General features: G+C 28.6%; 1 protein-coding gene across 2 annotated transcripts; it reads right to left on the bottom strand.

Annotated features, from left to right (window-relative positions):
- Positions 1–2,993: 2,993 nt before the first annotated feature.
- Positions 2,994–13,926, bottom strand: LOC112681903 (fatty acyl-CoA reductase 1-like). Of its 2 annotated transcripts, XM_025552256.1 has the most exons (10): positions 13,697–13,926; positions 12,005–12,095; positions 11,693–11,941; positions 10,542–10,687; positions 10,333–10,442; positions 8,867–9,056; positions 7,763–7,889; positions 3,589–3,713; positions 3,250–3,500; positions 2,994–3,106 (listed from the first exon to the last, which is right to left on the bottom strand). In XM_025552256.1, the coding sequence occupies exons 1-10, from the start codon at positions 13,819–13,821 to the stop codon at positions 3,021–3,023; spliced, it is 1,500 nt and encodes a 499-aa protein (XP_025408041.1). In that variant the 5' UTR covers positions 13,822–13,926; the 3' UTR covers positions 2,994–3,020. The 2 variants fall into 2 exon arrangements, with proteins under 2 accessions (XP_025408041.1, XP_025408042.1); XM_025552257.1 differs by lacking the exons at positions 2,994–3,106; positions 3,250–3,500; positions 7,763–7,889 and having other exon boundaries at positions 3,605–3,713; positions 13,697–13,924.
- Positions 13,927–15,781: the final 1,855 nt, after the last annotated feature.

Genomic DNA, 15,781 nt, shown 5'->3' on the forward strand with positions numbered 1-15,781 from the left:
TGGCCATTAATGGTCCTCTCTAGTGGCGTATACATAACTTTTGTGTGGGGGGATCATTTGCAAACAAATCATTATTATTTTTTTTTTTACGTTTCTAACGCCCTTACACTAAAAACAATATTTTATAAGATATAAAAAAGGCCTACGGAGGGGGGATCCGACCTCCACATCATCCCCTTGTATACGCAACTGCTTTATATATCTAGATAGTATTAAAAGTTATTTAAAAAGTATTTTACTCAATAATGTGTTTGTTTTGTCCCAGTTTCGGCTTATAAATTTATGGCAACCCTAATTATAATATATTTAAATGCTTTATGGAAAAAATAACTTAGACACACATAAGGGGATTTATGGGTCAATTGGGAGGGGATATACTCCTAACAGAGATAACCCCCACTACGCATAATCTACTAATCTATTATACATAATCGTGTTAGTACGTTTTTAACGACGGCTTTACCTCGTAAACGAATCATCGCTCCGATATTTTTCTCCGCCACAATTACGCCACAAATTTATCAATATCTCCTCACGGCTTTTACAGCACATCTCGAACCTGATGAAGCAGATTTTTGGTTTCAACAAGATAATGCGGAGCCATACACACCGAGATCAACAAAAGCATTCTCAACGAGTTTCTCGGTGATCACTTAATCTCTGATGGTCTCCGCATTCTCAAGACTTATTTCACTTTTTCCTTTTAAGGTTACACAAATTATCAGGCGTACGTGAACAAATCAGCCCCTATGAATGACCTAAAGGTGAACATCTCGTAAATCATCGCAGAAATAATACTGGGTGTATTACAAATAGTCGCATGGAACACTTAGAAGTAAGTAAAAGCCTGCATGAACAATCCACTTGTAAATTCCGAGGTGGACGGGATAAACATGTTATCTATAAGTAACTATCAGAAGTTTTTCTTATCTCTTATAATTTCCAAACTTTTTTTTTTTTTAATTAAATCAACACAATCGTTTTTTTTCTGTGTTGCGTTTGAATTGGATCATTCTGTACATTTATAACATATTTTCATTCTTCCGTTAAAAACTAACTACGCTTAATATCTATATAAATATTGTATACTAGTGAATTTATTGTATTTAAAATATTTCGTATTAAACTTTAAGACACTTGATGTGACTTTTCAATATGGTGGCCTATATTTTTGGGCGGCTGTAAGCTCTTATCCGATTCCATTCTGATTTAATCTATTCTGTGGTGTGTTCACGATTGCACGCGAATTGTCGTACGTCAAAATCACCGAACATCCCCGTGCAATAGAATCTCATTTTAACTATCATTCTGTATTTAATTCAGATACCCCCGCGATCCACTGTAACTGTTCGACGCCTCTCCATTGTCTAGTAGGACATCGTCTCTTGAGGACTGTCAAATATGTAACCACATGACCTATACGGCATGGCGATAGCTGTGGAGGACGAAGCAACATGGATATTTTCTATAACCCGGCATAATGCAACACTTCGACCTTAAAAATGATACGTCTATCTCTCATTTTTTCATTATTATTACTATCATTATTACTTTAAAATATTAAGCAATCCGTCATTGGCCTATATATGTATATATATGCTTATATGCGAGTTCCCTATGTTTGACAAATAGTCAACACATACCACAAATAACCTTTTCGATATTCTCTCACCAAAAACCATTAAATTTTTCATTTTAATCTTTCATTTCTTTTTACAAAAAACAAAAAAACTATAGAATCCAACGGCATTACTTGGATCGGTCTTTAGGTTACTGACCAATAGTTTTCAGCCAATAAATATTGAATGCACACTATTATAAAATCCCAAAAGATTACAACATATTATATGTACTCATTATTATTTTCTTTAACTAATTTTTAGGTATCTACTATATATTTACATATTTATATCTATTATATGTGTAAAATAATATCTAATAACACTGACTGATGACACTCACTTACTGATCTGCGAACGGCCAAAATTACCATACCTATTCGTATGTAATTTTTTGAGAGAATGTACTTACTATGTATAGAATTTATATGATTTTTTAGAAATCGCTTTTTTAAAGATTGAAACAATTTTGGGCTCTAGTCCTGATAATTGTTTCACTTTTCGGTTACTTAGAAAATATTTTATTTTGTTTAATGTTTTGATTTCGATAACTACTTTTGGAGATATATGTAAATTAATAAAGAAAAATATTAAAAATAAAAATGAATACTATTAGAATATAGGAAGTTTTTTTTTTCAACTTAACAAATTTTTTTTACGTTGAAATGGGATTTACTCTAATTGTAAATAATAAAATAAATACCTCTTGGGCGAAAACGGGTAATTTTGCTATAATGGTAAAATGTATATAAAATTCGTACTGTATTTACAATAGTAAAAAACTGTGTGCAGTTTTGATTTTTTCCTTTTTTTGTGATGATCATTGACTCCCAAAATTAGAAAAATTCAAATAAAACCTTTAAATTGGTTCCAAAAAAATTGTATTATTGATTTGACTCCTAATTACAGGAATTTAAATTTTTCATCTGCAAATTAACATTACTTTTTTTGATTCGTATAATTGATAACGTATTTAGTATAGTCTCCAGATATGTTAAGTTCCATTAGTCATGTCTATGGAATAAACAAAAAAGATCATTCGGGAAAAAACTATTCAGTTTTCTATAGAAATCGATAATAGTACAAAAAATATATAATTTGAAAAAACTGACTGTCTTCAAATAATATAAAGTAAGTATTCTGATTTCATTGATTTACTTTGTTACATATACACCTCACAATTTGCCAATCTTGCAATACCTTATATAGGTATATGTATATGACCCAATCGATCTTAATTCAAATTACAACTACTTTACAACTAATTTTAAAACTATGAACAAAAGAAAAAAAAATACCAACAGAATAAAAAATTATGTATATTTAAATTATATCTAAATGTAAGAGTTCAGTTGAATATATATATTTTACAAATATAACATGAAAACATACGTTTTATTACTAAAATATAAAATTTAGTACTAAGATAAATGTATAAAATATTATAACAGCCATGATAGCAATAAATCCATAGTGTAACAAAAAAAACCCTGAAAAAATAAAATAAAACATATTATAATAAATTATATTGCTATAAATATTTTATCTTGGTGCATTACATTTTTAACAACGCATCATATTTATTTACTTAAGAAAAATATTTACATATACATTAATAAATTTGTATCGTCCCTTTTCCAAATATCTAGTTTGGGCATTTCAGATTCCAGAAGTATGTATTTAAAACATCCCCGAATACAGGATTCACAATATGCTTCCCAATTCAAATCAGCCAAATTCATATTAAATAATGACTTATCGCAATCAGTTTGTCGTGAAATCAAATCCATTACGTTTTGATCGTTGAACTTGTATTCAATTAGTGTGAAAGGTGACAGGACATTTTGTAACTTGTAAACTTTTTTATAAATTCTAACAGCACTAATCACATTATTATAGTAAATTAGTAATTTATATAATGATGTGCACTCATCAAAAACAAACTTAGAAATATTTTTATATTACCTACCTTATTTTGTTATTAGTTAATCGTAGGAAAATATCCGCCAAAATTGCTGGTAAATAATGTAACAGGAAGAATAGAACATTGTAAATTGGTTTTGATGAAGTGTAAATTATTCCTGGATACCATATCTGAAAAAAATTAATTTATACTGATTTATTTTAATACATACGATTCGATACAGTTTTTAAACCAAATTCTGGCCGAAGTTCGATATAATATTTTATTTTCTGATCTATGTTTTACTGAATATGTGATAAACATGTCTGAGTGTATACCGATCAAAGTGAGCAAGTATCTTAACTTGTATTATAGAATTATACACCGACGACCGGAGGCCCGGTTGGGTTCCGTCATAAAAATAAGCATGCTAAACATTTCCAACATCCCAGCGATGTCGGTTTTAAGTTATATTTGAAACATCAGTGATTTTTACAATACTTGTTATAAGATAACGATATTTATTTGTAACACTCAACTATAATATAGCCGTCGCGGGCGTCGGCAGTGTCAGTGTTTATAATAATGAAAAAGAAGATTCAACAAATTTGTCATCCAAGTATACTAGATTAAGTTATTCATAAATACCTAATTTTGTAATTTTGTATGAATTCATTCGAATTTTAGCGTGTTCTGAAACTTGTCAAAAATTTAATACTAAATATAAAGCATTACAGTTTCTTAAAAAATTTGTTACTGATTATGGTTTTTTATATGGCTCACAATTTTTTACGTATAACGTTCATAGTTTAATCCATTTTCCTATTTTTGTTAATACTTGTGGCCCATTTGATAATTTCAGCTCTTTTAGATATGAGAATTATTTACAAGAAATTCAAAAATCTATTAAATCAGCTAAATATCCATTACAAGAAACCTATAATTGAATCAAAGATAAATACAATAATGATACTTTAAAAAAATTTGTCTCAGTATCTTTTAATATTCAAAGAATTAGAAAATAATACTCTTTCTTTATTATTTAGTGCCAATGACAAACTTTATGAAAAAAATTATTTTACAATATTCAAACGTTCAAATTAACATTCTAAAATAAAAATTCAAATATTTAGTGCTAAAAGATAATAGTATTGTATCTGCTATAGTGAAAGCTTTTGATAAACATGTTTATTTTATTGTAAAAAAAGTTTACTGACTCTATACCAATTCTAAACATGCATTATTCTAAAATTGGTGTTTATATTATAAATGTCACCCATTTATCTAATGAATTTTGTATTAATTTATCAGATATTAAGTATAAATGTTTGTAACTAACTGTCAAATTCAATTGCCGTATGTACTTCTCTTCTTCATGAAAATATGTTATTTCAATTTTATATTTCAAATTTTTCAATTTTATTAGTTTATAATATAATTTAGATGTAAATATTAGCCATTTATTTGTATATATTAGGTATATTGTATTTTGGACCGAAATATTATGTTTAATGTATTGAAACAATAAAAATGAAGGTATATATATATATGGTTATATATTAAATAAATTATAAATGTATACATGTTTCTTTTTTTTTTTTAATGCTTTACTATGTTTTGTTATTCATTATTACCTACCTATTGGTTGGCATATTTTTATTTATATAGCGTAAATATACAAGAACAATAATTAGGTATTAAATATTCGTAACCATTATAATGAAATGCAATTTTTAATGTAATAAGTAATTATTTAACCTTTTTTTAAAACTTGTTTTCAATAAAAAAAACTTATATTGAAAGGTATATATATAATAATATAATTTAGTAAAAAATAAAATGTTTTGTTATGAAATAAGTATAAAATATATCTAAAACAAACCTAGATAAACTATGGGTCTTAAAATGTATGTTAATTATGTTAGCTAGTTATAATAGTTACCATTAAAGTAAGTACCTAGTTAAAAGGTGAAACATTCAAGGATTAATGAAACAACTGTATACTAAGGTATATGTCATATCATCTTCCATTTCATGATATTTTACACAACATTTTAAAATTTATTAGTAGATGGATTATAAAAATAATTACTGTAGAAAACTAGATACAAAAGACGGTAAAGTGTACCATTTTTGTAATGGAACGAATAATGTTAAACATAATTTAAATTTTTTAGTATTAACAAAAATTATATAATTCTAGTATTTAAAATTTGGTAGAATAAATATATATAAATATAAAAAGGTTAGGTTATTAGCTTTGCATGGTATAAAGTTCGAATGACACCCGCAGGTGTCTCTCTGGGATATAGTCATTTTTGCCTTTTTTTTTGATAATATACTATAATGTTACAATTTGTTGTTGGTTGGATGTTTTAGAGTGATGTTTAAAGGATGTTAATTGAAAGACAGCAATACGGAAAATTTACAGTTACATAGACGTTACTTTAACGCAAAATTAACAAAGATGCAATGTTCCATGTTTTATTGAAACCACCTGGTAATATTGCTAGGACAAATTATTACACAGTGGTTCAACGCGTGTTCAATGGCGTACCCAGATTTTTTTTTTTTTTTTTTTTGGGAGAATGGTAGAAAAAATTTAACTATACGATATCTTGAAAGTAATGGGGACCGCTGGGCGCTATATCGATTAATCATTAAATTTATTAAACATTGAAAAATGTTCATGGGGTTATAACCCCCTATCCCCCCATCACTGAATACGCCACTGCCCGTATTTAGTATTTTATAGCACGAGCATGTGTTATTCAGTTTTATTTGATATCGGAAATTACTGTGGTAAAACCGAAAACTTAATTTATAGTTAATGAAAGACCTAAATCGTTAACAATCTAAATTATTTTTCTCTATCTCTGAACGAATGTCTTAGACCTTAAGGACTAGAGGTCTCGATTGGAAACGTGAACTAATACGTACGTGAACACGGAGTTCATGACAGATAAATGTGTATTTTAATGCACGTGAATTTAATGTACATATTCACGTATTTTAGTATATTCACGAATATCTGTTTAAGTGTTATGTATTATGTAGTACTACGTAGTGTACACTGCGAATATGACGCGATAACTTCAAAAAGAACATAGTTATTATCAAAAAATTTAAGTTTGTAGCTTTTACAATATTATGAATTTAAATAAAATATTAAGACTAATATACGTGTACACGTGTATACGTATCAGAGTTGGGCGTTATTCGAATAAAATTTTATTTAGATGATTATTTAGATAACATTTTATTCGAATAAATTATTATTCGAATGATTTTTTCACAATTATTCGAATAAATTATTATTCGACTAATTTACAAATACAATTATTCGAATAAATTATTATTCGACTAATTTTCAAACTCAATTATTCGAATAAATTATTATTCGAATGATTTTCAAACACAATTATCCGAATAAAAAATTATTTGAATAATTTTTGGAAAAATTTAAAAATATTGTATAATAAAAAACAAATATTGATTTATATAAGAAAGTAAAGAAATATATATATAATAATATTTGAATATGTGTAGAGCTCTATATATTTGAACTTATAAATATGAAATACAACATTGAACATACGTAGTTAGTTCATAGTACGAAAATATCTGAGACTATATTATATAGTACAGAAACTGGACTAAACTAGATATAATAATATCTTCAATATTGATAATTAATTACTATAAAGGTAAATACTAAATACATGAACAAACTAGAAGAATTATAATCATTATTTCATAATACATATTTAGTAATTAGTACTAACTACTACTATAAATACTAAGATAGGATAACTATGCTTAAAAATTATTCAAATAATATTATGATCACAAATTATTCCAATAATATTGTTTCTAAATTAGTCGAATAATTTTTTATTCGAATAATTGTATTTGAAAATCAGTCGAATACATTTTTATTCGAATAATTGTATTTGAAAATTAGTCGAATAAATTATTATTCGAAGAATTGTAAAAAAATCAATCGAATAATTTTTTATTCGAATACATATTTATTCGAATAATTATCTAGATAAAATTTTGCCCAACTCTGATACGTATACATGTTAATAATTACACGTGTACAAGTTCATATATCTTCGAATGTTAATTTCACGGGAACACGTAAAATATTAGGAATCTTAGATATATATATATACATTAGAAAATTAATAGGAAGCTCTACCATAAGACCTCGGATAAAAGTTATTATTACAATTACCTGATTTTTTGAAAATAATTTTTTCTTAATCACCGTATTTATAATGGTATCCAATAAATAAGAAAGACGTACTCTCGGAGCCATGTTAACGCATACGTAGTTAAACACTGGTATGGAATTGGTTGTACTATGAGCGAAGAAAAAAAACGTATAATTAATATTTATGTTTAATACTAAAAAATGTAATTAATATTATCTTTGACGGGCATTGGTAAAGCGTGGATTTACCGAAGACTTAAGTTTTAGTGAGTGATCTACCGGGAAAATAGTAAATAACTAGTGAATAACAACGAGAATTAAGGTCGGTGTAGGTGAAAAATAAATCATTTGAACGAGTCGATTTGAAAGTTTGACATCCTTTTACAACGCATCTGAAATATATATATATTTTCGCGTCTTTTCGGATGCTTATCGCTTTTTTCGGACACACATTTTAATGGCACCACCACATTTTTCGCAATTACCAATTTCATGTTCTTTCGGCAATAGTCCGTGGTTTTGAAGAGATTCTAGAGTTTTCAGAATTAATAATTTTATAAAAATCCGATGCTTACATTTTTAAAATACACTCGCGAACACACGACTTGGTTAATGGTAAACACATATAGACGTAGTGACCTGTAGACTGTGAAATTAGATGTACTTATTTCTCTAATCGGTTTCATTTAACTAACGTTATCGTACATTGTCACCGCGTATTTAGTCACAAACGGCATGTTATACGGTACGTGTTAATAGTAGATCAGGGCGGATCCGGTAGATCACACGTTTTATCAATGCCCTTGTCATTTTAATATGTATCAATCTATACACAGTAAAACAAATCGTTTATAGTACGAAGTCGAAGGTTTAGGTCGACATTTTAAAATCGAAAGTTACGCAGATTGATGTACTGATCCACGTTAAAACCATACCGATTGACGAATCAATTCGTTGATAATGCTCTCTCACGTGTTTTGTTTGTAAATGTTTTCCCCGTCGTTTACTATTAAAAATCAACAACTTATGATCGAGAAAGCGTTATAAGAACGATTGCGCTTGATAGCCACGATAATGTTAATCATTCGCCCGTTGTGTATTGCGTATGGAAGTCGAAATCCTTACCCGACGACGCCTGTGTGCCAAGCGGATGATATAATTGCGTTTGCCACTCTGTCCGAAGGAACCACAGCGAGTTTTATGTTGTTCGCTAACACTACTCGTATGGCGCCTAGTCCGGCTCCTAATGTCAAACCGTTCACGCCGACAAAATTGTTTACCCATCCGAGTACTGGATCATCATATGTACTGACAACTGAAAGCAATCAAAAACGATGACGATTATCAGTGTTAATAATCACGGACGATGAGGGGGGGGGGTATGACCGGTAAGATTATTTTTGAAATAAATGGCCCGTTTCTCTTTCTTTATGTTATTTATTGAAAAATATGAGGTGCCGTGCCACGTACTGCACTTACGTACTACAAACGTATGGACATGATATGGTAAATAATCCTATAGTGGAATTCGTTTAAAAAATGATTTGAATAAAAAAACCTATCGTTGAAACAGGTTATCAGAGATACATAATTATAATAGCAGTGCGCTTTTGCTTAACAAAATGTATTTTCATAGTAACCGGAATAACTACTAATAACTTATACAAGTATATATATATATATATATTTAAATAATAAAATAATATTAAAATATCTGAAAAAATCATAACAAAGAAACCCCAAGACCAAGGCAAATAATGCTGATAATTAACACTGACGATTTGGAAGACGTGCACGAGAGTGTAGCTACTGGTACTCCTCACCTCGTGTCCCGTGCCATTTGACTCACGACAAAAACGATACGAAATGGAGCGTTCCTACGAAAGTATGGAGCTACCATTACATTTTTAAACGAAGAGATCATTGATGAACTAGCCAGAAAGCTTAGGAATCTAGACATAATACTGTAAAATGAAAACAATTTATAACAGATTTGTTAAAAAATGTATGTTAATGTTTTTATGTAATACAGAATAATAATATTGATAGGTGATGAGATATAAAATTTAGATAAGAACAGTGTGTGGTGGGAGAAGCTCTGCAAAAACATTCTATGAAAATTAATTTCGATATCCATCAAATGATGATCCCCACCCATGATATATTCTCAATTATTCCACTGTATATACGGAATAAACCCAAACATTTATTGGTTTCTCATTCAACACATCCATCGTTATCACATTTCCACTTTCTATTATTTAAACGTGGAAAATAAAAATTGTTTATATTAATTTGTAATAATTCTCAAAAAACTAAACTTTTCAATTTGATCGTCTCTGCAAAAGATTCAACCGACACACCAAATTATGCAAATATTATTTATAAGTAACATTTAAGCTAAATTTAATTAATTAATTACAAAAATATGTTTTAGAAAGTTATTGTAATGCTAAAGCTCTAATTAACTGTAATTTATTAGGCCTATTGGCCGTCGACTATGAATTTGCCCGATATCTTATTCGGTTCACTGCCCATTGGCCAAAATGAACTGAAATCGGCTAAATGCCGAGATACCTTCTTATACCTACCGATTCCAGGTCTAGTAATGCATATAGGCATTCCACTACCATACTGCTGAACGATGTTTTCCGCGATACACTTTGATAGCGTGTAAGTATTAGGCCAATTTTTTAACAATCTATAAAAAAAATTTAATCATATTAATATTGTTATTTAATCTCAATATTATTTTATTTTTTTTTTTTTCGAAAAGTCTTAACGATATAAAAACACGTACTTATTGGTTATTGAATCCATAGCTGAATCCGTCATGTTTTCAGCCATTTCTATAAGGGTGTCACCTTGAATGTGATTTTCGTAGATGATTTCATCGATATAATTTCGATTACAATTTGAAAACGCTGACGAAACATACACGAACACCTATTTTTTTAACAACATAATAACACGTAGCAATGATGTATAAGTAACGATTTAGGTAGCAAAGATATGAATGAACAAATGTGACATTAATACGGTTTGAAAACGCTAAAGATACACAAACGAAAGGCCCATATTATTACAATAATACGATATATGTATTGGTAACGATTCCTCTAAATTACGGGTCAGCAAGTTATTTCTATTGGAATCCTAATGATTAAAATAATAAATAAACGAGTTCCTGAATAAAAAATTATTTTTTTAAGGGATACAACTATAATCTGAGTCAAATAAAATTAAATAATAATGACTAATCAAATAAAATATTTCAAAAAAGCATGCCGCCTTCCGCGGTCCGATAGTAAGCGACCACTGCTCCGTAAATCATCTAACACATTCCAATTACATTCTAATATGAATTCTTACATAGCATCCGGTGGAAAACCCAAAAATAAATAAATATAAAATTAAAATATTTACAGACAAAGCAATTCGTATTTATTAAGCGGCATGTGTTAAGTACGTGATACTCGTTTGGATGAGAATTAGAAGCTAAAATAATATCTGAAATCGAGTTCGCGAGGTCCTTATAATTTACTTTCATTGCAGTCAATGACAAAAACATTATTTTCTATAGTGAAAATCTTGACGAATTTAATGAAAAAATTCTTGATAAAGAAAAATAAAAAATAAAAAAACATTTTTTAGCCTAAGTCAATATCATTACAGTAATATCGACGGCAAATTGAACCTATAACAACGGCTGATGGACTGGGAAAGGGAAATATTGATCTATACACAAATTAAAATTTAGAAGAAAAATATTGGGAACACGATTTACATCATGAGGGTAAGTATGCATTGAAATGCAACTTGCAGTCGGCCGAGAGCATATAATAATACCATAATGTTAACAATTCGATCGTCGAACCGACGAGACAAGCTCGCTTTGGACATATTGAAAATATTATCGTTTTCACCGATAACGACATCAAACTCGTTTACCTTTAACCCGTTCATCCGTCTGGCGAGCAGCAGTAGGTCCCTGGTGGATCTGACATTGATGAACGTCGTCCGTCTTAACGGCTCGATGAAGTTTACGGTGGCGGCGCAGTGTATCACCACGTCCACACGTGCCACGAGCAGCGCCTTGTCCTCTTCCGACAAACCCAAATCGGGTTTCTCGCAGTCGCCAATAACCAGGGTGATTTTCCGAATGAAATTCGGTTGAACCACTTTTAGCCTGTCAAACAACTGCACGCGCAAGTTTTACTGACTAGGAACTCGGATTTATTGTGTTTCTATCGCAAAACCTACCGGCATGTTGAACAGCTCATCGATTCTCGTCTCCGGGCTCTTGTTCTTCTTCTCGCGCACCAAAAGGAATACGTTGCTTATCGGGCATGATCTATAACGTTTCGATAACGAAACATCAAAGATAATTAATAATTATTTATCATCAACGAAAAACATACATTTTCTACGTATAATTTTTCACCCGAGAACTATTGGATTTGTTTCATTTTATTTTACGCGTTATCTGCATGCTGCAGGCCGGTCTTTTTTTTTTTTTTTTGCTTTCCTCTTCCCCTTCACTGATATATACAGTATGTTTACCAATTTAAGGAAAACTGAATTTCTCAGCCAGATTATATTGGAATAAATAATAAATTATTATTATAAATAGTTTTATGCATTTTAATGAATTGTAAAAATTGCTTAAAATTGAAATAGCAATTATTACTCAGCCAATATTGATTTTAGAATCATTGATACATCAAAATTATTTAAAATAAATGGGCATATCCAAATTTGGTATTCAAAATAGGTGTTGCTTTAAAAAAAAAAAACATATTTCACTGCGCTTACGCATTGTGGAATGATAATTATGATATTATACGATTTTGGAAAATATGTATTTAATGATTAACAATTTTAGTATTTATTTTTATTAAATATCATTAATCATTAAGATGTGTATCATTAGATCGACAATTATAATAGTAAAAATGATTATTATTAACGTTATTTTTGTTTTAAATTTTAAACACCCTAAAGGGATAATGAGTACAACAATTAGAGTGAAGCATTATTATAATACGTATAACTAAATTTCATAAATTGTTGAAAAAAAAAAAAGAGATTAAAAGGAACAATAAATACACATAAAATATAATAAATTATTTATCACAAGTAATATCAATTTAACAGAGTATTAATCATTTTTTTTTTTTTTATATAATTTAAAATGCATATCAAAATAAAGGTCATAGTTTTTTAAATATATTTGATATGCATTGTGGCACTAAAAAAAAAGACAATTATTTCTCGAATTCAGTACTGGAGTTATAAATATTATCATCTCTAAGAACTCTGCAGAGGATAATTTTTCATTTATTCATTTATGAATAAAATATATATAAACCACTGAAAACCAATGATTCTAAAACATACTCAATAGCTATTCACTCGACCCAATTTGTGTGCTACCATCCTCAGAAAACGACGTTAGATTTTGTTTAGGGTTACAAATCATCGACACAAATTACAATATGGAACCATTAAGAGAACAGTAAAATACTTTTGGTATTTTTTTCGTTTATTTTTTTGTTTTTAATTCATAACAGTTTTATTTCGTACAAAACAATTATGGAAGCAAACTAAATTATAATAAATATGTATACAAGAATATAATAATGTATACCTATGTAACCAAAACTTATATGATGATTATAATATAAAATAAAAAATAGAACATTTTTTATTTCAAAGTAGTCTTACGGTATATATTTGATTATACTAACTTAATGTCCTGAAAAATAAACTCAAATCTAAACGCGCAAACCGTAATGAGATTTGAATTTAAAAATGATTCGTGTTATTATATAATACAACCTATTTTATAATAATTATGACGTCATTGATTTTTAAACAGAAATCGAAAATGGCTTAGTGCGATTGCGTTATTATTGGAAATATTATAAAAATAAATTGATTTAATTTACTCACCTCAGTAATTTTTCCAATAACACTTGTCCAACAGCTCCTGTTCCTCCTGTTAAAAATATATTTAAACCCTTGAAAAATGTTTGTATTTCACTTTTAGTGTCATCTCTAGCTTTAAGACTTTCCATTTTCAATAGTAAACCAATGTACTTGTTCAGAATAGTGTGGTAACTTTTAATTCTAACATAGATATCTCGAATCCTATCCCGTTCGTTAATAATTAACAATGGAACGACCTTTCATTTATGGTAAATTATTCAATTATTAGGTTCAAATAATTTCAGTGAAATACTACATAATTAATGTAAACGAATTGTGCATTATACTTTTAAGTGTCATTACAAAAATTTAACTAACAAATTTATCATACGTCATAATTATGATGCATTATGATTTACATTAAAGTGTATGGTTTGACTTTTCTTGTTAAATAATATATTCTAATAAATAGTAACCTACTTATACGCTCCAATGTATGCTAATTCGATCACACGAGTTATTTGATGACATGTAATTTACTTTTAATATTCAACTATATAATAGTCTTAGGAAAATTCTATCCATAAAATCAAACATCAAATGTGTGCTAGGAATTCATTTAAAATAATTTACAACATAATATTTAATAAATCACTTTAACTTAATATTTATAACAAAGCGAACAATTTATCATTTAAATCAATCCCATCCTACATTTTTTTGGGAGAAATTTGTGTGGTTAGATCTTCAAGTCAGAATAATCGAGTGTTTGAAGTAATGGTGAATCCAGATATGGGGTTGCAACACACCCTAATATTACCAAAAATCGATATTGTAGGGTATATTAATTCTCCCCCCCCCCCCAAATCCCCAAATAAATGGGAGTTAAAACACTAGAAAGATAGGTAAGTAATTGTCTTTTTTTTTTTTTAATGTACATTACATATTTTTTGAAAAATGTTTAAACATTTTAAGATCATAAACACATAAAATAACTATACAACATCAGTTACCTACTAAAAAAAAAAAATTTTATTTAAAATAATAATCAACAATAGGTAATCTTGGTAAATCATAAATTGCAAGTTTCTATGTAATTTTTATAATTTTATCTTAATAAATATAATAAATATATAGAAAATACCTACACAAATTTATCAATTAATGGGGGGAGAGGTGATCGCTTCCATCTCCTCCCCTTAAATACGCCACTAAGGTTGAATTGAAACCGTCATCACAAAGATTTTCTATTTTAACGCAAAGTAAAGAAAGAGACAATTTAAAACTTTTTTGGTTTTTGGAAGATTCACACAATCAGTTGTATAATAGTAGGGTGGTATGTCGAGCATAATACTACGGGTCCACGACTATATATAGGGTTACGCACCGTTAAGTATGAAAAATGAATAGCTGAAAATTCTATGAAATATTTTTTATAATTCCTTATCATTAATAATTCAAAAACTCATAAATTGTACTAGTTAATTATTACTACTTAGCTTGATTTTTTAAACTTGTATTTTTATTCTTTTTATCTTAACTTCTACAATATTACAATTATCTATTATTAGAATCTGTACTGTACTATACTATACCCAAAACCTTTATTTAAAAATTTGGCGCCCTCGGGCATATAATTTAAGCCGCCCCCCCCCCAAAAAAAAAAAAAATAATAATATACCACTTATTATTTCATCCATAATCGAGATTCTTTAATATTAAAATATAACTTATAAATGAAAATCGTTTGATACCTTTTTTAATTAACACATTAAAACATAACAAAACATTCAATTTCCTTTTTTTTATTAACAAATTATAACATAAAACATAATAAAACATACTATTTTATCTTTTTTTCATTAGGTACAAAATTTTTAAAATTTTGCTAAATTATTTTACCTTCTCTGAGACTTGACGTCCCCGGGCATGTGCCTGCTACCTACCTATCATAACCTACCTGTGCCCCCTAAATACGGTCCTGGATGTACATGGAATTATACCTTAAAGTATTATTATAGCAGACGAGATGTCACAGAAAAAGCTTGGAAAGATACTGTTCACGATTCCGGTAAGTGTAATTTTTTTTTAATTGAAAACCGTAATATT

The sequence above is a fragment of the Sipha flava genome, unplaced genomic scaffold (assembly GCF_003268045.1).
Source record: "Sipha flava isolate LNK unplaced genomic scaffold, YSA_version1 19923_pilon_pilon, whole genome shotgun sequence".
NCBI lineage: Eukaryota > Metazoa > Arthropoda > Insecta > Hemiptera > Aphididae > Sipha > Sipha flava.